Below are 25853 nucleotides of genomic sequence, written 5' to 3'. Positions count from 1 at the left end.
CATGCGGATGATGGAGCAACCCTGGTGCCTCTCCTCTCCCCGGAAGAGGGGTAGAGAGGGGGGTGGCTGTGCTTGGACCCCCTACCAGCCCTCAGCTTGCAGCCGTGCCTCTGCCTCTGGCTTTGCAAGGGATGGGGAAAGGGTAGGGGGCCCAGTGGGGAGGGGCTCGGCAGCCCGGCCCGGGGCGTGCTCCCTCCCTCCCTCCCTGCCCAGTTTGAGGACCGAGCGGGGGTTGCAAAACCCACCGCGGCAGCGCCGGCAGGGGTGCGCGGTCCCGGCGGAGCGCCGTCTCCCGGGGCGGCTGGGCGCGCGCGTGGGTGTGCGGGTGTGTGTATGTGTGTGCGTGGCTCCTGCCCTGGCAGGGCGCATCTGGGCGCCGGGGAGCTGAAGGGAGGAGAGAGCCGGAGCTGCGGGCTGCTCACAGCCGAAGCTGCTCGGGGGGGTGGTTTGCGGGGGGGGTGTGTGTCTCGCACACGCACACGCACGGCAGCCCGGGAGCGGCAGGCGCCTCCTCCCCGCCGCATTAAAACGAGCCAAGTTTCCCCGCCGGGGGCAGCGGCACGTCGGGGCGCGGCGGCGGGTCCGAGCGCGGCGCCGGGCGGAGCTGCGGCCCCGGCGGGGCCGGCCCGGCCCCGGGGATGCACCTGAACGCCACGGCCCCGGCCGTGCCGGGCGGCCCCCTCCACCTCCACCCCAGCGCTGGCTATGCCAACGCCTCCAACCGCTCCGACCTGCTCCCCAAAGGGCCCGACGAGGAGGACCTGGACGTCAATACCGACATCTACTCCAAAGTGATGGTCACCGTCATCTACCTGGCTCTTTTCTTGGTGGGCACCGTGGGCAACTCCATCACGGCGTACACGCTGGTGCGCAAGAAGTCGCTGCAGAACCTGCAGAGCACCGTGCACTACCACCTGGCCAGCCTCGCCTTCTCCGACCTCCTCATCTTCCTCCTCTGCATGCCCATAGAGCTCTACAACTTCATCTGGGTCCATCACCCCTGGGCTTTCGGGGGGGCCGTCTGCAAGGGCTACTACTTCCTCCGGGACGCCTGCACCTACGCCACGGCGCTCAACATCGCCAGCCTCAGCGTGGAGCGCTACATGGCCATCTGCCACCCCTTCAAAGCCAAGAGCATCATGTCCCGCAGCCGCACCAAGAAGTTCATCAGCTGCATCTGGATCGCCTCCTTCTTCCTCGCCATCCCCATGATCTTCACCATGGGGGAAATCTATGGCAAGGAGCAGAATCCCGACTCCCTCATCTGCACCACCATCGTGGACGCCTCCACGCTGAAGACGGTCATCCAGGTGAGATCCCCGCGGCCGGGGCGCCCCGAGGTGCCGGCGCCGGGCAGCCGCCGCCCTCCCCGGGCTGGGTGGCCAAACTTTGCGGTGACGGGCGGGGCAGGAGGCGGAGGCTGGGAGGGGGGGACCGACTCGGGAAGGGGGGTGTCCTGGGCAGCCCTGACGGGGCGGACGGGATTTGGGGGGTGGGGGCGGGGTGTCTCGGCTCCGCTTGCTGTGCCCCACTCCGCACCCCCGGGCTGAGTCCCCGCACCGGAGTAAATCCGGCCCTGGGCCGGTGCAAGCGCCCCCGGAGATCCTCCCCTGGCGCGGCCGGTGCCCGGAGCTCCCGCTGTCCCGGACCGGGAGCCCCCCGGTGGCGCAGACCCCGGGGCAGCCGGCCCCGCTCTGCTGCCGTCTTCCTGGGCTCCCATGGGGATGCTCGGGTCCTCCCCAAACGTGGCAGTTCATCGCCAGAAAACCCACAAATCGCCACCTTTCTCTGCATCTTCTGCATTTCCTTTCCTTCTGCTGGAGAGCGGCTAGCAAGATTGAGAGAAATAAAACCATCTCTCCCCCCCTCCCAGTTTCTCGGGTTGATCCAGAGCCCATCTCCTATGTGTAGTGACAGATCCTAATTTCAGAAAGTTTTGGGAACAAGGGGCAGCATAGGCATCTGAAAATGAACTGCATCTTCAAAGCCAGAGGTTGATATTTTTGCTGTTTTGGAGAAATCCGTAGCTGGTTTAACTAGCAAACCACTCCTGACTTCAGAAAGGCTTTGCTGGTCTCCACTTATTGCTTAATCTAATACGCCCATGCATGGAAAGGATTTCAGCATCAACACTTGCTGTTCTCCAGCGCTCTGAGGGGTTAAGGCATTTGTTTACTGGAGCATTAGGCTTGAAAAATGCAAGAGACATGGAAGGAAAGACAGAAAAAGCAAGACACTAATCTCCATGGTCCCTTTACTGCCAGGCTTGCATGTGATAGCTCCTCAGTCTTTTATTTTGAACATGAATTTCAGGTGGGTTTAATCAGCAACCAATTAGAATTCAAAACTGCATGTGTAGTAAAGCCTTTGAGATGTTCCTACAGCTAAAGGGAGGGAACTTCAATGGAAACAAATCAGGATCATTTCTCCCCCTAAAAGCGGGCGAGGATACATGCAGTTAGATTTAAGCCCACAGCCTGCCAATGTTTAGATACATCTCTCCATGTTTCCCCCTGTACTGCTCCAGTAAATGAAAATCCACCCTGCGCAGAAGCATTGGATGCCCTCCATGTTTTGTTTTGTTTTGATACTTAACTTTCATCTTGAGATGGTGAGGCCTGTATTTCTCCTGTAGGTGCTTTGTAGATTTTGTCAGTGGCAGCCCAGTGTACTTAACCCAAATTCTCTTCTCTCTAAGGAGATGTCAGCCATCTGATTTGAGAACAGTGTGGCGGAAATGCATTATTTCCAGTCATCTTCCTCTTAGGATTAAACTGGTGCTCATTGTTACCATGATAAGGCTAAAAAGAGAGGATTATTTCCTAGCCACGTCTTCGGAGATTACAGTTTAAACAATTCTCAACATATTTTAGTCTTGCTATTATTCAGGCTATACCTTACCCTGGTACCCAAGTTAGAAGTAGGCAGACATGAATGCACAGTATGTGAAGGTCACCTGGGGGCTTTTCCTCATGTAATTTTTTTAAATTTCACTTGTGAATTAATTTAAAAGTAAAAAGGAGGCAGCTGTTGGGGGTGGGGGACACACACCAAAACAAAACACCATACTGTTCCTTCTCAGGGGACCCGGCTGCAAAAGTGGATTTGTTAAGACAGGAAGGTTGTTTAATGGCTTCGCTCCATTCCTCCGAGCACAGGGAAGCAGCACACAGCGTGATGCAGGGCCCTGGACCGGGGAAGGCTCCAGAGTGAATAAGCAAAGCAGCTGCAAGTCAGGTTTGAAGTGCATTAATGGAAACCACCGCACAGCATGTGAGCGGGCATTCTCACGTTGTAAGCTGTGCAGAGGTTTAAAAAAAGACAAATAATGGAAGACCTTTGAAAGAAAGGGCAGTGGTAATGTGGAGAGTGACATGCAAAGGTCTTGCTGGTTGGAAATCTGGATGTCCCGGTCTTTTGCAGTGGATTCAAACTGCTTTAGAGCAGGTCTTTGCATCTCTCTGCGTTCTTTTTTTGTCTTTAAATTAAGCAGAGCAATGATGCACTTGCTCGAGCTGGCAAATCACTTGTAATAAATCACTCAACATATTTCACTCCTCTTCCTGCTTGGCAAACTGTCTAAAGCAAATTGGGATTTTTTTTTTTTTGGAAGCCATTAGTTCTCCAAGAGGTTTTATTTGCTGATTGATTGAAAGCCAGTCCCAGAAGAGAGCAATTCTAACCATTTATAGACTCAGAGCTCAGCTATAGTTCTATTGGGACCATTGCAGGAGAATGCTCCTCCCTGGACAGGAACAAGGTTCCCGGGATGAATATTTGAGTGTATTAATTTAACATCTCTGCTTTTGAAAAAGTTCTTCTATATTTGCTTTGAACATTTAACTGTTAATGGGCATTCCTGAGTGAAACTAGACTGTGTGTGAACAACCAGGTTTCCTTATAATAAGGGGAAAAAAAAGTAACTCTTCAAACAACACTCAGCATATTTGATTCTTGTTTATATTACTTAACTTGTACCACTTAAGCTCCACACAGCTGTAAGAAGTAATTACTGATATTCTAGTACTTACGGATTGCTCAGTGCAGCACATACTGATAAGCAGGAAGAGCAGTAAGTGAGATGTTCTACAGAGTGTCGCCGTGTGTCACCACGATCAGTACGGCTGGGCACTGCACCTCTCGCCTCGTGCCATCAAGGCGTAAGCTCTGTGTGGCCTCTGATACTTAATTCTTTAGAACAGTGCTATTTCCCAGATTTGTTTATCACTGTCCTTGCAGCTGCTTAAATCAGCCTGTGAATCTGATTTATCATTGCCAAGCTTGCTTGTTACTTCTGACAGTCGGGGACGTCTGGTTTGAATATTGGCATCAGCATGGGATCTGGTAGCAGGGATAAGTCCATTATAGCCACATTACTTAGGTCTAGTTAACACCTTAACTGGCAGACATCCCCCAAAACACACTGCAGCCAATTTTAGGGTTCTTTCTACATAAATTAAACACCTCTTAAAGCCATCCTGATATAAGTAAATTCATGTTTTCATTCCACTTCAGCTGGAGGAGGTTTTAAAAGCTACTTGTTGTGGCAGCAACAGATAAGAGAGCTCCGAGGCAGAATGAAATGTTTCTTCTTTTCACCTGAGGGTTGGTGTCTGTGGGCTTGGCTACTTCACAGCCTTGCTGTTGGCTCTGGTGCCACCTCCCCTGAAACAGGAGCCCACTGGGTGTCCCATCCCACCAGCAGCTGGCCTGTGTGCTGTTAGCACCATACACGCTCAGCTCTGTCTTTCAAAAGGTCATAATTTTAATGGCCAGAAGCTGTGCAAATAAATTTCCCTTTATTGCTTCTTACTTTCTTACCTCTGTACCTCTTTTCTGGAGAGGTCCTTAGTGGACCTGGGGAAAGAGGGGAAGTCAAAAGAAATACCTGCAGTCTTGATGTACCACCACTCCCAGCACACAGAGTCAGGCAATTCCTCAACCCAAAATCTCAGGATTTTAATTAAACCTGGATTGGGCGCACGTGCAAGGGGAGCCTGGGTGTGGGCAGCTCTCTACCACCCTGTAACGTGGGAGAGAGAGCAGCGTGTTGTCCCGCTGGCAAGGCACAGCCTGCACTTGGATGGCTTTACTGTAAAATGTACCCAAAGTTATGGCAAGTGCCTGGGCAGATAGTGCCTGACACGTGCTAATGTTTTATTTGCATGGACAGCTGGTGTGAACCTATTTATTAAAACACATGGCAGCAGGCCCTGAGCCTCCATAAACTGTCACAGCTCTGTCAGCTCCAAGTTGCTCATTTGATAGGGCAACTTCGTGGGAAACACACTGGGAACTTCTCTGGACCTCCTCACAGGTTTGGGTGGACAGCTGCTCCAGTTCTGCTCTGCATCAGCCCACCCTGGCGTGGCTGCAGCTCGCCTATCCCTCCCGATCCCTTGCTTATTACGTTTTATGAAGTCTGCTCATAGTTCAAATGATTTGTAGAGTAAATAACTCTGCACATGAAACAACCACTTGCCCAAAGAGGTCCTCTGCTCTACTTTTTCCTACATTTCTTCTTGCGATGCCTTGGAAGAAATGGGCCAAAAAGCCTCAGGTCTGAATGGGCGGGAAGGAAAGGCCAGGCTTTGGAGCTGGGAGGCACAAGGTGCAGCCTGGCCTCTCGGCATCCTTTACTATGCTCTCTACACACTCTTCTAAGGACATCTATTCAATTCCCATCTGTCTGAGAGGCCCACAAAGTTATAAATTTCATGCACAATGTTGCAAACACTCCCTTACACTTTCCTCTGGTGAGGAGCAGCTCGGCAGGGTGGTACGATGAGCCTTCTGCTGCGATGGCACACAGTCAGTGCTGTGGATGGCAGGGCTTTGCCCACCGGCAGGTCTGTGGTGCCGTGTAAATAAACATGACAAGCATCTCTATGTAGTACATGAAAATAGCAACCCATAAAACCAAATGGCTGAATTCTCTCCAGGTTTGCTGGCAAATCATATCCAGGATCCGTCAATGGCTTCAGTTCAGGAATCCTGCGTTTATACTGATGTCGACTAGAGGAATTGAAGCTGGTTTCTTTTCCTTAGGTCACAGCCAAATTCCTACTAAGGCTTTTAATAACAGTACTGTTTTAAATCACCCACTACAGCTCCATGCAGTGATAATCCCACCCGTTGGGCCTAGCTGATAAAACTACTTTGGCTACACACACAGGATCTCTGCCCACCAGAGCAGCTCACGCCTGGGTGCTGCTAATCCCTCCGTCGGCACAACAAATCGGCACCTCTGTGGCAGGACTGTGTCCCACAAAAGGTGTCCCGTCTGGTCATGGTGCTGCCAGCCTCTTGGGTAGACAAGAAAATGAAGATGTTGATGTTTAAATGTATCTGCATCTGTGCGCACAGTGATGGAGACACCTACCCCAGTGGGGATGCTCACCTGTGGTGGCGTGAGCATCCCTGAAAAGCTGCCTTTTTCCCATGGACTATGCAGAGAACCCAGGGCCTTAATTCAGCATATGCATGATGACAGCCCATCTTGCCTAATCCCAGCCCATTTACACTGTGGTCCATCTTGCAGCTAGATCTAAATTAAATAAGCTTGTGTGTTCATTGCTTTATATAACCAGTTGGCCTGCTGTGTTTTGCCAGTTCTTACATAATTCTCTTTTTTCCCCCAATTGATTTTAATTCACTTGATTTCTTTTCCCTCCCCCTTCCCAAGATGTCAGCTGGAGGGATAATAAAAGAATGAGGAAATGTGGCCAATCAGCTTAGCTCTTAGGCTTTCCTCTTAACAGCAGTTTGTAAAGGAAGAAGAGACAAAGGTAATCTGGTGTTTCCTCTTCCCAGAGGAAAACAAAAAAAAACCAAACAAAACCTGCAGCTGTCTTTAATCTTCCAGATCTTTTAAATCAGCTATTTAATTGTCCTTTCCCTAATTCTTCCCTCCTTTCCCTTAAAACCTTTTACTATTGTCTCTGTGCAGGATCTGCTTGAGACTCACAGATGGCACTTTCGCTTCCTGATGTTTAGAAACGCTTCTGTGTCCTGCCCGAGGCACATGTGATAGGCAGCGTCCCCCCACGGGACGCATGGGGGGCAGAAGGGGCTTTGGGCCTCAACAGTGTCACCGTTGTATTTTCCCTATGGTAATTTCACCATTCCCTGTGAAAATTGCCCCTTGCTGAGGGGCATGGGACAGTGGGTGAGCGAAGGTATCTGGAGAGGCTGGGGAGCGTGGTGGGGTCCAGAGCTGACAAGATGGGAAGGTCTGAGTGTTGTGGCCATCTAGCCCTAAAGCAGATATCATTAGATGCCAGACCCAGTGCCCCCAGTGCTGACATCCCTTCTTTTCCTCTCGTTAACAGATGAAGCTGAGTTGTTATATTCCCAACCTGTCTGGTTGCTCTCCAGTACAAGCCCCTTGCACTGTGTGAAGCTGGAGATGCTTCCAAAGCCGTCCTCCCTATATGTCTATACCCTGCATCTCCATCACAGGGGTGTCAGCACCCTCAGTCTGGCATGGTAGAGAAAAGCCAATTACAAATTCTGAGCTTTTCTAGCCTTTTTGCTACTTCTATGCACACATGAGCATTGTGGTTGCTTGCCTGGTATGACCATCTGAGACCAGCTCCTGGACCCCATTACCCTCTGCAAGAATACATCCAAGCAGGGGACCTGGGTGAGCCGGTCTCCTGGTTTCATGAAGAGCTGCCCTTCTACAGGTGACATATTTTCCTGCCTTTATTATGGAATTTGAATTGATATTTTTAAAATTCCCTTACAAAATGGCATCCTCGCTATTCCCAGACCTCTTTGAAATGCAAGCCAAGAGCTCTTTGCATCAGAATTAATGCCGGTCTGGCATCATGATGGCTGATGGCGAGAAGCCCAGCAGCTACCCTCCCGACAGTGGAGGGACCATGGAGCTCCTTGAGCGTGGCTCGGCATCGCTTCCACCTCATTTTCTGGTGTGAAGATGGCACCAAATGCAAGTGCTGCTCCTTGGCAGTGAATGAGGAGTGGATCCTGCAGGGCGCAGGCAGGACGTGCCTTGGAGGATGAGGGACAGAACAACTGCGCTTGCATGAGCCCTGCCATGGAAAGGCACCTGAGCAAGACACGGGCACAAGGCCACGCACTGCTCCTCTGCCTGGCTGCGGGCACCAAACGCCCGTGCCATCCCCTGCACAGGCTGGGCTCAACAGCTCCATTCTGTAATTTTGTGTGAGGGTGGGATCGCTGAAAAAGGTTTGGTTTTTTTTCCCTTGAACAAAGCTCTCCAGGGAGAGGGCCAGCTAACTCATCATGCTCCAATAACATCAGCCCCCACACTTTCCCTCCCATGGATGCTGTTTCTTCTACTCAATTTCAAAGCATCTTAGGTGTGGGATTAAAAAAAAAAAAAAAGCTGATGATAAATCAGCTGAGCTGATGAGTTATTCAGGAAACCAGTGCTTTGGGTTGGTTAAGAAAAGGTGATGGCGATGGAATTCTAACCCTGTCTGGGTAGCACGAGTTTCTGACCTGCTGGTTACTTCCCAGTATTTTCCTGCATTCACAGTATCTGTTGTTAAGTTTTCCATGGATGGGAGGGAAATTGTGGTGAGACAATTTTATATCCCTATACCCAAGTGCCCTCGTAGTGCATCTGTGCATGGAAGGCCACCCTCCTTCTCCCTTCCTTGGGTACCAGAAACCTGTGGCTCCCCCCTGTTCCTGCTGGGACATAGGATGCTGTGGGACAGGGCTGTAGGCTGTACCTCGCTGGGGAGTGCTGCTCTCATCCTCGGCCTTTGGAGAAGGCAAGTCTGACAGGCTGGAGGAGCTGGTCACCCACAGGTGGTTCGAGCATGTGAGATTTGCTTCTCATCTCCTGTGGCTTTTTCACTTCAATAATTCTCGGTGCAGAGAATGCACTACGGGGCACAGCTTCGTGGGGGCTCTTTGTCAACCAGGGGAAAGAAAATAGCATGAACAAGGTCTTTTTAACTGAACTTTTGTTTTTGAGAGAAAGTTCAGTGAGGTTTCCCCAAAGATTTTAGGTTCTCAGGGACTAGAGACAATTGTCAGTTGAAGACAGAAATCAGAGATGAGATTTTCCTAGTGGAAATAAGGGGGGGGGGGAAGGAAAAAACGTAAACTTTCACAAAGTCTTTGGTATATGAAAGGGAGAAAAAAGCATCTGTTTTATGGAAAGTGCTTATGAAAAACCTAGGAGTACCTCTAAACTATAAAGCGACACACAGAGCAAAAAGCATATTCAGTATCAGTAAATCAGAGAGGCATTGGAGTGACAGCTAAGCCGGAGGATGTGCTCTGGGTTTGGTGGCATTGCTAGTGGCTGCACTGCCAGCTCTGCTGGAGCAGCCCCTCGCCGTCCTCGCGGGCAGCCTCCCTGCCCACCGGCTCCCCTCCATGATTTACACCCAAGCTGTGGATATACATCTCCCCAGATGCTGAACGCTGTGCAGTTACTCTCCGTTTATAAAACCTTCCATCTGCCTCTTTGCCAAGTGAATTCCTAAATATATAAAAGATGAACAGACAGCTTAGTCAGGACTGGCTAAATAGCCTGATTTTACCGTTTTCCCTTCTCTTTGAAAATACCTCTGGTACTTTCCTGCCAATTATTACTCTCTCTAGATAATAAAGAATTAATTTAGGGCCACTGCTGTTACAGCCAACTTGTACTCTTGAAGCGAATGGTTTACCTTGCTTCCAGAGATTTGTTCCTCCTCCAGAGGAAATGCAGGAGATCAGCAAACACTCCCATAGCACGTGGTGTGCCCATCAAGAGACTCCTGGGATCCTGGAAGCTGTCTGAGGACCTTCATTTCAGGGGCTCAGGGTGGATCTGGTTTAATCTTTCCATGCCTTCCCACTTGCTGAATGGCCGCAGGAGAGATCACACTTCAGAGCAATACTTTGGATGTGCCAACACGCCGTGCCTCCTGCCGACACCAGGTGTGTTTGGAACTCTCATATGTTAAAATATCATAAGTTGTCCAGGTACTATTTCTTTGGGCCAATGAAAACCTGCTGTCCCTTTGCCTGGAGCACTTGCCTGACTTTTGGAGCCTGTAGAAAGGTTTCCATTGCACGAGAAAGGCCTGACAGAAGGTTGTATTTTCTGACAGATGCTGGCTTACAGAGCCAATGCATGGACCTCTGTTTTCTGGGCGGGCAGTGGGACTCCAGGAGAAAGTTACAGTCTGTTTGCTCTGGTTTCTGCCATGCAATGGCTGTGCTGGTTGCCTTCTCCTCCCGGGCAGCGCAGCCCTGCTGATGGGTCCTCTCCTGCCCTTGCAGTCTAAGCCTGACAGACGCTCACCCACTGCCTCGGTTCTGCTGCTCAAGGCTTTGCGTGGTGTCTAGCAGCAGGAGGAGCAATGTCATCCCTTAACCATCTCATTTTCTTCCTCCTTTAACCTTGAAGAAAGGGATCTGCCAACTTATCAGCCTCACACAGACCTGTGGAGCAAAGACCTGCTGTGTATCAGCTATGGACGCTTCGATGCAGGATGGCATTTAGCTCAGCAGACCCCTATTTTTGATCAGGACTCCAAGGAGCTAATTAATACAGTCATTGCAATGCCACATCCTATTAATTGTAACATAATCAAGAACAATGCAGGTCTTCAGTGCTGAACTGAATAAATGTGGTCTCAGTACTCGGTAGGGCTGTCATATCACCTTGTTCCCTTGGAGAGCTTGTTTAATAAGTCTATAACTATTTGAGTATGTTCAATAACAAATTATACTGCTTTTCCCTCCTATTCTATGATTTTTTTCAAAACTATCTTAAAATGCAACTCTCACAGCCACTGGGAAATTTTAGCTCATTGCTCGCATCGCTCTATTGATTTGTGCTGCAAAGACCTTACATTTTATCCTCATGGGGACAATTTATACGTTTTAATATACTCATTTCATTCAAAAGAGAAACTCATAGGATTGAGTTTCCCTCCCCAAAGCCCACGTTTCATTTTTTATCACTGTCAGTCATGGGCTTATAATATTGTCATACTCACTGTTCCTTAACTCCTAGTGTGTGAAGTGTGATAAAGCACTGTAGGAGGAAGGGGAAATATAGGTTCAGGCTAATAAATAGATATTTGACCTTAAGATACAGTGGTGAGGTGATGTTTATGCCCCAAACACTTGACAGAGTGCAGTCACTAACCCAAGGGACAAACTCTGCCCTGAGCTTGGTCTCCTTCACATCGCTTTGGCAGTTCTCAGGTGCTTCCTAGCCAGCGCAGGAGAGCTGTGGGATGGAAAATCCCTCAAAAGGGCAAAAAGATATGCAGGAATTTGCTCAGAAAGCATATCACAGTGCAGCAGCCCAGTGGAGCAGGGCACACGGCCAGCTTGGTAGTTCTGGTCCAGCCCAGAGACGAAGCCATGCCAGGAAACAAATCCTGTAATACCTGAGGCTCCCAGAGGCAGAGAGGAGCTGTGGTAGAGAAAGATACTGGGGAAAAACAGCAATAAAGTAACCAATAAGTTCACTGCCCCTCTGTGGTATGCTTTTTTCCCTCCCCTGAAAGTCTAATTGAATTTTCCTTGCTCCTGTCCTCAGCAGTGTAAGAGGAGGTGCATGTACAGCCTCATGCCTGCACAGTTGTTGTGAAGAAAAACCATAAGCAGAGTGTGCAGAGGGGCAGAGGAAAGCAAAGGGATGGGGGGTTGTGGTTTTGTAGCAGGTTGGTTAAAAATAAGCTAGCAGGGTCTGAAAGCTGCTCAGGAGGTGGATTAGTGGGCTGGGCAGCACCAGGCAGTCAGGAGGGCACAGAAACGTGATGAGATGTTGCACTGATCACGTACCTTCCTCTAAATATTTGTGGTCTAATTTGTGTCCTGTGGTGGAGGGACATTTCACGTCCATGCTGTCACACTGTTCTCTACCACAGATACCACAGCTATTATTGGCAGCTGTTAGCAAGTTTGAAGCAAACCAGAATAACCCCAAACCCTTTTCTCCTGCGCTCAGCTCTAGATGGTCATTCCCACCTTGTCCTTCTCCAGCCCAGGGTCCAAATCAGGCAACATCCTCCCACACCACAGAGCAAGGGGGCCAGCACAACTCCCATTTCTTAATAGTTTGCAAACTGCCCGACTGTAAAAATCGCAGTGCTGGCAGCTGTGGTGCTGTAGCAAGGTTTGTGGGAGCATGACATTTCTCAGGGCGATGGGTAAGTATTTGCCAGGACTAAAGCCCCAGCTCCCACTGCCCAAATCTCCTCCTGAATTCAGGCCGCTGACTGCTGAGGGATCAGGTAGAAAGCAGGTATAGTTTGTGTTGATGACCTGAGCCCCTGTGCCCATGCTAGCAGCCGTGCTCACGCCCTCATTGCTCCTCTGAGCTCAGCCTCAGGCAAGGAGGAATTTTTTAGGAAAAATGTCTTCACTGCAAGAGTGGTCAGGCACTGGAACAGGCTGCCCAGAGAGGTGGGGGAGTCACCATCCCTGGAGATGTTAAAAAAATACGTAGATGTGGCACTTGGGGACATGGTTTAGAAGGCCTGGCGGTGTTGTGTTGATGGTTGGACTTGATGATCCTAGAGGTCTTTTCTAACCTTGACAATTCTATGATTCTATGATTCAAGATGTACCAGGGAGAGGGAGGAGACCTCGGCCCCAAAGCTCTTCCACAAAGGGCTTGTGCCACAGGAGTCACAATCCACTGGAACACCCTGTGTTTATTCCAGAGATTTTAATTTTCATTATCAAAAGCTTCAGGTCTTGACTTTTGTGCAGTTGAACCCATCTATCACTTCATATACTCTGAGGCCAGGAGGAGTTTTCTTTAGTTATTTGCACAAACTTTCTTCCTTATTGCCAGAAGAGCACGGCTGACTATGTTCCTATAATTAAAATGTTTATATATAAAATGAAAAGACCAATGGACTTGAGGTATTTTGCTGAACATCACCTCCAGCAAACCTGTACTCTATTCTGCCCAAGCCAAAGTGTCCACAATACAGTCAGCACTACTAGAGTTTGGGCTGACACTACAAACCCCACTAAGGGGGTTAATTGCCCCCTCGAATGAGTTTCTCAGGGCACCGATGGTGGAACTTACCAGTACCATTTCCTCCAGCAAGTCAGGCAGCCGACCAAATCTGTATGGTCCACTGTTAACAGCTCTCACACTCGAGTCTGCAGTCAACAGTCAGACAGCATTTGACTTAAATATGGCCTTTAATTTATTTATAACTGCATATCCAGGACTCGGTATCATGTTTAATGCAAATAACATTTAAGTGAAATCCCCACTGAGAGGCATATTATGAAGATTAACAGCCTGCCTTTTCTGTTACTCTGGTTTATATGGTGCTGGTTTGTGCTTGGTGCTTCATAGCCAAGTGTTAAGAATATTTGAATCAAGAAACCTACATCTAAGACTGCCATTTTGCAAAAAAAGCAGTGCCTGAAAACTTGCTTGTAGCTCCATGGCCAAAGGAAAGGGCTGGAGGCATAAAAACCTCTGGGAAATGCTGACATCCAGGTAGGTGAGAACCTTGAAAGGTAACGTCCACTGGTCACACAATAGGCCATCTGTGAGGCTTTTCTTTCTTTTAATTATACAGCTCACTTTCCCTTTAAACAGGCTGTCAGGAAAATTAATCTCACCAAGTCGAAGATGACACTGAACATATTCTTATGCTCTGCAATTATCTGGAGCTGTTTTATTCCTTTGTATCTTCATGTGATGAATTTGTCAGGTGTAATGCTGTGGGCTCAGCATCTCATTAAGGACTTTAATAATAGGTTTGTGTCTAATCTTCTGTCTAGGTCCTTCTCTGTCCCTCCCATCCTCTGGAGAACTGAATGCCCTGCCCAGGTCATTGCCCAAGTTCACTTTTCATGGAGGAGAAATGTGACCAATGTCACACTGTGAAATTTGGCCAAACCCATTAGCAGATGCCAGGACAGGAATCAGTTTTGGTTTGCTTTTCACCGTGGATCAGTCTCACAAGCCAGCTCCGCAGGGAAGCTGCTTCTGGCTCCACCACGCTGAATAATGCAAAGGGCCTTTTGCAGGATGTTGGCTCTGTGATTTGTGCTGAGACTTGTTTTGGCATCTGCTCTGCAGGTTTCCATCAAAGTGCAGTTCTGAGATGCGTAAAGGAAAGACATAAAACTCAGGGTCTAACCTGCTCCTTGGCTATCGCAGCTAAACAGCCATGGCTATGTATATTGGGACCCCGAGCCCTCGGCCCTTGTACACTTGGTCTTGACAAACAACGTTAAAGGTGATGCATGGAGATATTCAAAAGACGTGTAGTTTTGGTGCTTAGGGACATGGTTTAGTGGTGGACTTGGCAGCGTTGGGTTAACAGTTGCACTCAATGATCTTAAAGGTCTTTTTCAACATAAATGATTCTATGTGCCGAAGAGCTCACAGTCTAAATAATCACAAGAACGATGCCACTCATTCCCTGTGGCATTGTACAGATACTGGGTCTGTCACTGGCACACTTGTTGCTCATTAAAAGAGATTGCCTCTTGTTTCAAAGGGGAAGGGAAACCTCCCCCCTCTTTTCTCTTAGTGGGAGTCATGCAAAGGTGAGACCTCCTAAGAGCAGCTATTGCTCAAGGGCAGCATTGGGGTATTGGAAAGGAATAACCACCCCAGCTTTAACTGTAGACAGGTCAACACAATGGCAGCATGTCCAGAAACACTGCCTGATCTGCTGGTCATTTTCCAAGACTATCATGGAGACAAGCAAAGATCATTCATTCTTTAGTGTCTAGGGAGAAAGGGGTGGGTTTTTTGAAGATACAGCACTAGCAGCTACAATAGGCATTTTTTCTGAGAGTCAAAGGAAATGGCAGAAGCCTATTAGACCTTCTAGCTCATGGCTAAACACGCTGTGCTCGGGAGCAGCAAAAAGCTCAGAGAATTTCCGACAAGACCTCCATTATGGATACATTTTCCCTCAGTTCGTCACCAAGCTGGAGTACGAGGGTCTCATTGACAACGTGTCTCAGGGCAGTGCTTCCAGTGAAAACAAAACCACTGTTATCCAAAGAAACAGACTTTTAAAAGGGGCCAGGGCAGAGAGGTGGTAATATTAACACAGCACAGTGAGGCCATGGCTCCCAGCACCCAGCTGCCCAAGCTCAGCTCCCAACAACAAACCCGCCCCATCTGCCTGCACCCTCCCTGCTCCTCCCAAATCCCATTGGGTCCTGTTGGTGCTTCCCACGGTCTTGCCCTGTTTCACCGAGGTTTCAGCTTGGTGCAATCCCTCAGCAACCTGCTCTTTAAATTCCCCCTCTCTACTGGTGCCCCACTGCGTTAGGGGAAGGCTGGGGGCTAAAGTAGGTGCTGGGAGCAAAAGGAGTATTTTGGGTTGCGAGCACTAATAGGGCTTTAGGATAGAGTAGCTGAGCTTTATCAGGAGCTACTCTGCTCCTTTGTAAGAAGGCACAGGCACTGGTTCACTAGTGATATTAATGCTAGGAGTCCTCTAGGAAAAGAGGAGGAAGATGAAGCATGGCAGGAGCTATTTATCTAAAGAATGAGATGCCAAGCGCATTACTACTTGCCAGCTCTGTCTCTTCTAGCAAATGAGGTCTCCCGCCCCTGTCACTCCCTGCCCAGCCTGAGTTCCTCTAAAAAGGGTTAGAAAGACGTGATCTGCCAGGAACGGCTCTGTCACAGGGAGACAATGCCAAAGTTCTTCCACTTCCATGAATGCTTCTCTTTTCCCTCTTCCCCACCTTTATCAATGGAGATGTTTCAGCAAAGACTACCACATATACAGTGAAGTTACAGCCAGAAATAAAGCTGGCTTGTGTGTTCATTCCTTTGAAACAGTGTGTTTGGGTAAGGGAAAATTGCAGGCCATACTCTAGAGGTTTTCTCATATCATGTAGTGCTGTGCTAATTCCGTCCCTTAAATATTGCCCAGGCAAAAGTTGCTTTTAAGGGCCCTCAGGGGCTGCCCCCCTCGTTGCAAGGTTATGTCTCCTTGCTCTGGCACAAAACAAGTTCAAATAATGTTTCTTTGAAGGTTGCTGGTTTCTTCCCTGTGAAATAATGGAAAACTTTGTTAAACTCATCAATTATTTAGGGAAAAACATAATTTACTCAGTTTCAATTAAAACAAAAAACGTAAAGTAATAAAAAAATTCACTGGCAGCCTGTAAAAAGTTGAAGCAAAGAGACAAGGGCAGAAACAGGGCAAAAAATGACAGTTTTATATACCTCCTACGGGGTAGTGATAGAAGAGCCCTTTGTGCCTGCAAAACAAAACTGGTTTTCTGTTAAAGCAACTATTGACTCAAACTCTACAACTGCAGCTGTAGCTTTGCACAGAAGCTGTATGCCAACGAAGAGACTGACTTCCTCGCATCTGCTCGCCCCCCTCAGCCAGCACCCCTGCCTCCGAGCTGAATTCAGCTCTCTTCAGAAGAGGCAGGGACTGCTCTCCCTTGGTGCTGTAAATCAGAGCCGTGCCTTCAAATTCAGAAAAAAAAAACCAACCCAAAACCCAAAACATTTCTGGTGATTTTTCAGGAGAAGGAGCTGGTTTGGGTGATTAACATGACTTTTCCTATTTCCCAGTTTTACGGGGCTGGATCAGCATGGCTGTGACAGGTGGCGTTTGCTGGGGCTGTGTCTGACAGGGCACAATCCCTGAGTTTCCATGTGGCTTTGCACTAACACCTTGCCTGAGCCATCCTCATGACAACGGAGAGCAGCTTGTTTTTAAGGCCATGCGTATTGATCCAGCTGTAGAGATTATTTTGACTTGTGGGTACTGTTGATACAAAATTGAAGTGCAGCTGAAAGCGTTCTGGGTATTAATTCCTTTTCAGCAACGCGCTTCTTTCCTCTCCGGGGTGCTGGTCCACACTCCGGTGCCTTACACTAAAGGAAAACCTTAATAGTTAGCAAATTTCCTTCTATTTCTGTCCTACAAATCTCACAGAAGCACAGTTGCACAACCTGCTTGTGCTGCATGGAGCCACGGCACTGACCGACTGGCTACTGCCCTTTAGACCCAGCATCCCTTAGGAGCCGTGCTGCTTGTCTGCAAAGAGCTCACCCATGCCTGGGGCCTTTCAAGTCAGCATCTCGGCAGCAGGGAAACCGCTCAGGTGGAGAATGGGTCTTTCTGCCTGGCTGCTTTCACTTATAAACAGACACCGGTCCCAAACGCAGGGTTGGTGTCGCAGCAGGGCAAAGCTGGGTTCCTTCCTCAGAGCTGGGTGAGCCCGATGCTTCCAGCACCTGCCCTGTATCGGCTTGCCAAGGCTGCTCTTATTGTGCATGTGTGTTACACCAACATATCTGCTGGCATAGATCATGGACACACAGTGAATCGACAGGGAGGCTCCTGGGAATCCCCCAGGAATGGGGTTGGCAATCAAAGACCTCTTCACCGATGGCGAAGGGCTGTGCCCAGTGTCCCGGGAGGCTGATGGGGAGAGATCCCCCACCCCCTCTGGGAATGAACCCGATGAAAATTATTACCAGCAAACATCAAGGAAGAAGCCATGAAAAATTACTTTCTAGGCTGGGTCAGTAGTTGTTTTGACAGAGTTTTCATACCTTTATTCGATATTCTATTGAAGCTTTGCTGGAGATAAGTGATCTCATAGAAAACAGAGCTTTTGTGTCCAGTCACAAAGAATGAATTGCAAAGACTGCTGAGGAAAGCAGAGTTATTATCCAAGGAGACAAGAAATTCAGCTGAAAATAAGCATGGCTTTTTCATTTATAATTCTAGCTGCAACTTGACAGAAATCTGGCTCCAGCCAAGCTGACTGGGCTGGAAATGGGGCAAATCAGCAATGAAATGTGCATTGGTCACCCCTGAGAAACCAGCTTGTTCCAAGGCTTAATCACAAAATGCTTCCAGCTTCTCCTCTGCTCACGACATCACATTCAACAAAAATGGGATGTTTTTTAGGAGCACATGGTTAAGGCAGTAACATAGATATGAAGCGAAGCTGCTGCCCTCAGTGTTTGGTAAAGTTTTTTGTTTAAATTGTTTTAAGGTGAATGAGACAAGCTTGCCTGGAGCACCAGCATCAACCCCATAGCAAAACCAGACTGAATAAATAAACAGAGATTTTCCTGTTATTAGTGCTGTTTAGATAACTTTGAAATGCTTATTTTTCAAAGTAAATGAATAACATAACATTTTTCTCTATTTTTGGCTCAAGGAGTCAGTAAATTTCCTTTTTCAGAGCAGAACATTTGTGCTTTTTACCATGATTCAGTGAACAGTTTTGTACTTTGAAACCGGTGTGCAGATGATTCATGGTGACACATTTTGTGTTGGCAATGGACCTCATCTCAAGAGCCTCAGCACACCATGTGGTCCAGGCTGTGCCTCTCCAAAATTTGGGTTTGCAGCTGCAGTGACGCTGGGGGAATGAGCTACAAAGGGATTGATCCCTGGACCACACCAGAGTGCAAGTTAGCACCAGAGCTGATTAGGGCAGTGTTTCATTACCTTTTTTAGTTAGTGTACATCCTTATATTTGTGAAAAGTTTCATGGTTTACTTTACTTCCAGTTTTTTTCTTTTTTCTTTTTTTTTTCCCCCCAGCTTTATACATGAAGTAAATTTTTTGCTTAGCCCTGGGCAGTGATGAGGGTGACCACCTCTGAGCCATGGGTACCCACTGCTGCTCTCTCTCTTCCTCCCCATTCCCTGGCCAGACACACAAGCTACATTGGCAATGTGACCCAGCTCCTCTGTTCATCACCACGGCTCCTTGTCAGGCCATGTTCCTGCACCCCCAGATTTGCACCACGGTTTATGTCCTGTAACACTTTGTGGGCATCATCTGGTTTGGAGCTGTGGAGATTTCTTTTTTCATGCAAGACAGGTAATGTGGGAGGAAGGGTCAGAGGGTCAGAGTGTGGGCTGGGTCCGCTCCCCAGAAGGCTGTCCTTGCTGCATTGGAAGGAAAGTCATTTCCCACCCTTGTTGTCCCTGGTTTCTAACACTGTAACTGAGAAAAGACAGAGTGGTGCAAAAAGTGTTGTGGAAACTGTGCTGTTTACTGTCCTTTTACTGTGTTATCTATCAAAGTAATTACACGTGGCTCGGCAACCTCAGACTGCTGCAACAATATCACTCTCCTGTAGCTTTTCTATTTCCATCTGATTAAAATGTTATTGTTTCATTCATGTTAGTTTGCATTTTAAATAAGAAGATAGGGGCAAAGTGGCTGATTGGTAACTTATTCTCTGCGTGGGTAAAGATAAGCATTTATCACCCTGTCATACTCATGCTTTCCCTTTCCTTATGCATCTCAGACATCGAATTGCAAATAAAGGGGAGAAAAAGCCTGGTTCTTGATGGCACTGATTTGTTTCCTCCGTTGGGTCCCAGGGAGGGATGGTGACATGCCCTTCACTGGCTGCACATGAGCTGCATTTTGAGGAATGAGGGAACTTCCATCCCAAAACGAAGCTCTGCTTTGGAATGTAATTTGCTTCCATCTCCTGTTCCCTTTAATTTTCATTACATGCTTCATCACTGCCATGCGCCTGCCTCTTTGGTGTGTCAAGGCAGGGGAGGGAGGAGAGCGAGGCTGGGTGTGTATGCAAACAAGCCTGTTAGAAACATAATCTGAAATAATCTCCCTAAATAATGTGGTGTCGCTCAGCAGCCCCTTTCCCCCTCTCGTATGCCGTGATCTGCTGCTGAAACGGCTGACATGCAGCAGGCACGCTTCTACACCACCCTTGGGAGGCTCAGCAGCCTCAGGCTCCATCGCCCTTCCCTGCTCCCTGGACACAAAGCACATCAGCCACGGCGGCGATGATCGATGGATATCTATGCACATTAAATGGGAGCAGGGGTGCAATACTCAACACGGCTGGGTTTCGATGTGGGGAGCTGGAATCTGATAATTTAAAATCTCCCCTGCTCCAGGTGTTTCTGTAGCCCTGAAGCATGTGTGCTTTTGTAGGGTATTTTTAGCAAATTTAAGTTTACCGAAGGTCACAGAGAAGTAGAGCATCAGCATCTGGAAGAGCTGTCATTCCACTTCCAGTCTAGCAGGAGTAACACATTGACTTATTTATGAGAGCAGTCAGCTCCCTTCTCTCTGTGTGTAACAATCCGCTTTACCTCTCCCAGCACAGAGAAATAATTTTATTGTCAACAATTCTGTGTCCTTAATAAAACCTTAAATCAAGTTAAGCAAGATTTGAGGGAAATGGAAATGTTCCCAGATATTATTATTATTATTTTAATTCTTTCCAAAATATCCCACTCTTTCACTGTCTAAACCAACAAACAGCAATCACTGATCTAGCCAAAAGGAGGGGAGGAAATGAAGGCTGCTGGATAAACCCTTGGCCACACCAATCCCCAGTGGCTGTGCGACCCTTTGGGTGTTAATGCCACACTCACATTTGACAGTTTTCACCTGTTTTGGATCTAGCTCCATCTCCTGCCTTGAGAGAGGGACTGGCAGGAGGGCAGCATCTCAGCAGCATCTCACTGGCAGTTCCCAGTTAGCTTTCCTTCCACCTCTTCTGAGCTGCACCAACAGCCCTTCCTTGAAGGAGTAAAGGAGCCTGAGTGCACAGCAAACTTCAAGCAATTCATTAAATCTTGCAAGACAACATCCAAATATTTTGTGCCCAGTAGGAGAAGCTTAATCTGTTAGCTGGAAAACGCCCGTGTCAAGAATGACTAATCTCAACCAGATGACACCCAAAAAATGAAGATACTTGATGCTCCCTGCAGAGAAAGATCCATTAAAATGGCAAGAGTTGCTCAACAAACATGAAGAGGGAGAGTGCAAGCCATGACAGCACTAGCTGGCTTATTTATATCATTGTGTTAGTCATTGTGTGTTGATGCTATTGGAAGACATGTGGGAGAGGACATGAGGAGAAATGGCCCTGGCCAGGCTGCCCTGGCACATTGCAGGCTCCCACCTGCATCCTTCGACCCTGCAGGACTTTCCCTGCAGCTGTGATTGTAGCAGCTCCAAATATTTCATTCCAGGCCCAAAACAGAGCTTCTGTGGCCAAGGATGAAAAATCACACGCAGTAGGGAGGGGAGGCTGAAAAAGAAGCTAAAAGAAGAAATTAGAGCTGCCCATGCTGTGCCTATCTGTCCCTGGGTAGGTGTGTGCTGCTATTGCAGACCGCGACCGCTGGGACTAGGTGATTCCTGCCTGGTGCTGAGCTCTATGCTGAGCAGATCCTAAGTCTGCTCAGACCACAGTGTGGCCTTGCAGAGCCAGGAAATGAGGATTCACCAGGACCTCTTGGGGTCCCACACATTCTCGTGATTTTTACCATTTCTCCCGGCCGTCCTTGATGAGTTTAGCCATCAGAGTTTTTTTTTCCAAGATAAAACCAATATCCTTCCAATATCCTTCAGACCAATACCCTCACGTCTTCAGCAGCCAGAAGGGTTGGCTGTTGCGTGACACAAATCAGAGACTCTGTGCCATGGCTGTGTGAGCCTTGCCTGCCCCTGAAGGGAGGAGAGCCTAATGACGCAGGACAGTGAGGTCATAAAGTGATCATGAACATCAGAGATGCTAATGACTAAGCATTCATAAGCTTTTTTCTAATAAGCTTAGTAATTTCCTAAGAAGTCTTCCCTGAAGTGGGTGGCAAGTGGCCGTGGCTGGAGAGACACTAAGAAAGGAGGACTGCAGCAAAAGGTTGGGTTGGTGCCTCTTCCCATCTCTAAGCATTAGAAGTGTGTTGAAATTTTAGGCGCTGTGGCCTGGTCCCAGTCCTCTGCGTGTGGCTGGTACAGGGCCTAGCTTACTCAAGGCCCTCTGCAAGATGGGTTATCAGCTTGGAAAAACTGATATTGCTCTGCTGAGGTCAGTTCACATTCCTGTGGTGCCACAGTTTATACCTGTTGGGGATCTGTTCAAGATGCTCCTCAGCTCAGAAATAATGAATCCTCCAGGCACGTATCACATCATCCCTGCCTTATAGACGAGGCAGCTGGTCCAGCTAGTTGGAAGCCTTTGCTTGAGGCTGCATCTTGCTCATGGCAGAGCAAGCCCAGACCAGCCTGCTCTTCCCATGCACCACAGGCTTGTGACTCATCTTGTGGTTTCCCTTGTGACTGCTTTTCACATTCATCAGCTGTGTTTTAACTACAGGGGCTATTTCCTGAACTTTGGGAGCCGAGCAGTCATCTGCCAGAGGTGACGGGTGCTTTTCCAGCAGCTGGCTAGAAAGCAACCCTGTTTGCACACCAATCTTCCAGTGGCCTTTATTTTTTGATCTGCTAGAACTTGGGAAAGAATAAAAACACTTGAGTGAAGCTCCATTGCTGCTTCCTGACATAAAGATGAGACAAAATCACCTCTGGTCTGACGAGCTTGCTGCTTTCATGATCCAATGTACCTACTTCATTTAGAAGTTGGGGGATCTCTGTGCTCCTATCGTTCATCAATTGACAGAGTCTGCAAACAGAGCAGCATATTTTTGCCATTAATTGTAATTTATGAATATTTTGTGTTAGATGAAAGGACTAAGTGGAAAGGGCAGTGCCTGAATATGTTCAGAGCTACAGGGACTGCCCATCCAGCCACAGCACAGGCCAGTCCCAAAAGCTGGTTTGAACCTAGTTGGATATAGGTGTCTCACTCTCAAACACTCATTTCTCATGTGCACCAAATTGGATTAAATTCGCCAATAAATTATAATGTAGAAAAGGTTTTGTAATGAGTTGTAAAATGTTAATAAATCACCAGGAAATGCTAAAGTAGCACGCAAATGACATGGCAGCATAAGGATCTTTAGTTTCATTCTATATAAACTATTGGCCCCAATAAAGCCCAGGCTATTCAGGGCCCCTCACCAAGACAGACTGTTTCCTCCTTTGTTTCAGTTCAGATGAACTTTCTTCCTTCCAATACTAGTTTTTTGGGGGTTTTGGGGGGTTTTTTTGGTGGCCAAAATACTCTGAGGGAACTGTTGGTTCACCTGTGAAAACAAGGTTGTCTTCTTGTCACAACATTTGCACCCAAATGCTGAATCTCACAAAAGCACTGATATTTTGGGAGAAAACTTGACCTTCTGTATCATGTTAGCAGCCTGGAAAGATATTGGATAAGCAGGTTCCAGAATGAGATCAGAACAGGTGGATGACTTCAATGTCACGTTGCATAAAAAGAAGGCATGAAAAGCTGGAAAGGAGTGAATGTCCAGGGCCGTGGAGACCTGTCACATCCACCCGCAATGTCTGATGCAGTTCTTAAGTCTGATGGTGGGTTTTCTGTCTGAAGTGGGCACTGTATTTGTGTTTATGGGGATGCCAGCCTGATTTGATCGATTAGATTTTGATGGTACATCAAACATTGGTTGCCACGAGTGTGAACAGTCCAGAGCTGGTAGGTCAGGGTAATGTAATAAGGATTGTCAACCATCAAAAAGGGTTTGACTGAAAATCCAGAGACTCTAAGCTAGAATGTCCTGGTGCTTCATCAATATAATTATTGTAATGAAAAATGACAGTTTTAACTAAACAATTGCCTGTCATAATTGTCTCTAAAGCTGTTATTACCAAGGAGTCAGCTGTCACTTGCATAGATATACTTCTGAGATGTTTCTGCCTATTTCTAATGAAATTGCCCAGTAGAGGATTGCTACAGAATATAAAGATAGCCCTGGAGCACAGAGGAGGGTGATACATCTAAGCCCTGGCTTTCCCCAGATGCTGGTGTGGTCTCTCTGGAGTGTGGCAGCGGGAGAAGTTGATCCTCCCTACTATTCTTATTCATTCTTTAGTGCTTGTCACAGGAAAACTGGGGTCAAAGACTGTGGAGATGCATCTGCCCACGGCAAAAGTTGCATTCCTGCTTGCAGTGCTTATGGGCTGGAGACACTATTTCTCCTTCACCCTCTCTTTCCCTTGGAGACATTCCTCCTGCACTTGGGAGAACAATGGGGTTTGTCGTTTCATAGTGAAATAACTAATTTTCAAAGAAAAAAAAAAAGTGTTTCTGTCAAACTGAGAAGAAAGGATTAAGAAATTTTATCAGGGATGAGATAAACAAAGCAATTAATTTGGGGTTGACCTACAGCACTTTGTTTGCAAATAAAACATCTTGTCTGAGCTGAGGTGAACCACCTTGCTTCATTTATGGCTTATAACACATCTTCTTTCTTTTCTAGCTAAGGACAATTCTGAAATAAAACAGAAGTTTAGCATGGTTTTTTATTTAATATTTTGAAATAAAATGTGTTAGTGTTTCCAGAGTAAAGACAAGTGTTTATTTGAAAACACTGAAATAGTTCAACATTTCCCTCCTTTTTTTTGTCAATACTGTTTATTGAATTATAACATGAATCCTCAAGTAGCTTTTGGTTTTCTTCCAGAAAATCATTTTTCATCAGATTCACCATTCTCAGAAGTAGATTAGCTGTCTATAGCTGCTGTATACTTAAGCAAGGGCAGAATCCTGTACCTCCAGGTTTGTAACTCCCCATCCTTTTCAGTCAGCCTTCACTTGGGTGACTTGTGTGAGTTGCTGGAGCTTGAACCAGGGATCTCCAGAAGCAACAGCACAGCCTGTTACCATTTGCTTTACAGGCTTCATTCTGTGGGAGGGGGCCTTTTGCAGAGAGTGTGTGTGTAGCAACTACTCACAGGTGGCAACGCAGGTGTAACAAGCTTCAAGAGGCACAAGATTTGCTCTTTCACTTAATCATTGCAATTAGGACTGTTTCAATTATTAGAAACTCCTTACATGACAAATACATTTTTCAGTTGTTTCTATAACTTGTATTCCTGCATCTACTCAATCTCTGTACTTTTCATTACCTTACGGCAGTGTATAATATATCCTTAAATGCACAAAGCTTTTAAATTCTCCTAACAGATCTTTCTGGTTGTATTTTTCATACAGCTATCACTGTCCCACTGCACTGAGTCAAAACATGTCTGATTTTGCTTTATCAACACTGAGCCAGGTTCCACTTCTTTTAAGCGTTTTCATTAATGCATAATAAGTAAGTAAACGTAGTCATAAATTGTCCCCTAAAAGTGAGGCACAATCTTCTTGGTATTCTCTTGATTTATTTTGTTTAAAGTATCTGTCTTCCAGTGTGTCTTTTTTTCAGTCTGCTCATGTTCCTTCACTGCTAATGATCAAATGGTTTTCCTTGTCTGTGCCAGGTGTATACCAGGGAGATCCTGGAGGAAGAGTATTTAATAAGGTCTCTAATAGGCTCTAAATACAATAATCTGAATAGCACTCCAATGGCTGGTGCTTCTCCCTCTTTATGTTTCTTTCAGGCTCTTTATTTTTGTTCTCAGGTTGTGAGACTGTCTCACTAAAGATCATACATATCCCTTTTATCATCTATATGATCCCTGCTTTACCAACAGCTGAACTTCTGAATGCCTTTTCAAAGAGCCCCAGAGAGGTCCTCGCCTGTAAAACATTTTGACACACTCGAATTAGGTTTGAACTCTACCTTTAGAATTAAAGCTGGTCCTGGTATCACATGCACACGTTTATGCAAAAAGCCATTTCATCATGCAAAAGGAGAAAAGATCAGAGAAGGTGGCTTCAAAATTACCCTGCAGGAGCTATGGCAGAGCCAACAGACTTGGCTGCTTGTAGCAACTGGAGCTGCAGAGACCTGGATGCACTGCCCACGGGTCTGGGGCGAGTGAGGTGTGATCTCCTCTTCTCAGCTTCCTCGTATGAGCTGTGAACCAGGTAAAGTGGTCAAAGTTGGCATAACCCCGTCACTGTAGCTGTGCTTTTCCAAATTAAGCAGTGCAGGAAATAGGTGAAGTGAATAAGAGCTGTGAGTAATGGAGAAGAGAGGTATTTTCAAACACAGGCTGGGTACCCTCAGAGGGGGATTGCAGTGTGATTGGGGTGGGGGATGGAAAGTTGCTGTA

General features: G+C 47.3%; 1 protein-coding gene across 1 annotated transcript in view; it reads left to right on the top strand.

Annotated features, from left to right (window-relative positions):
- The first annotated feature begins 457 nt into the window (after window positions 1–457).
- NTSR1 (neurotensin receptor 1) overlaps window positions 458–25853 on the top strand; it is a 64555-nt gene continuing 39159 nt past the window's right edge. Inside the window, exon 1 of the mRNA XM_075108720.1 lies at window positions 458–1310. Coding sequence (XP_074964821.1) covers window positions 639–1310 — 672 coding nt within the window. The 5' untranslated portion in view covers window positions 458–638. The remainder of the gene's footprint in view (window positions 1311–25853) is intronic.

The sequence above is a fragment of the Phalacrocorax aristotelis genome, chromosome 13, assembly GCF_949628215.1.
Source record: "Phalacrocorax aristotelis chromosome 13, bGulAri2.1, whole genome shotgun sequence".
In the NCBI taxonomy this organism is placed as follows: Eukaryota; Metazoa; Chordata; class Aves; order Suliformes; family Phalacrocoracidae; genus Phalacrocorax; species Phalacrocorax aristotelis.
Note: the sequence above shows the minus strand (reverse complement) of the source record. Positions and strands in the feature narration are given on the sequence as shown.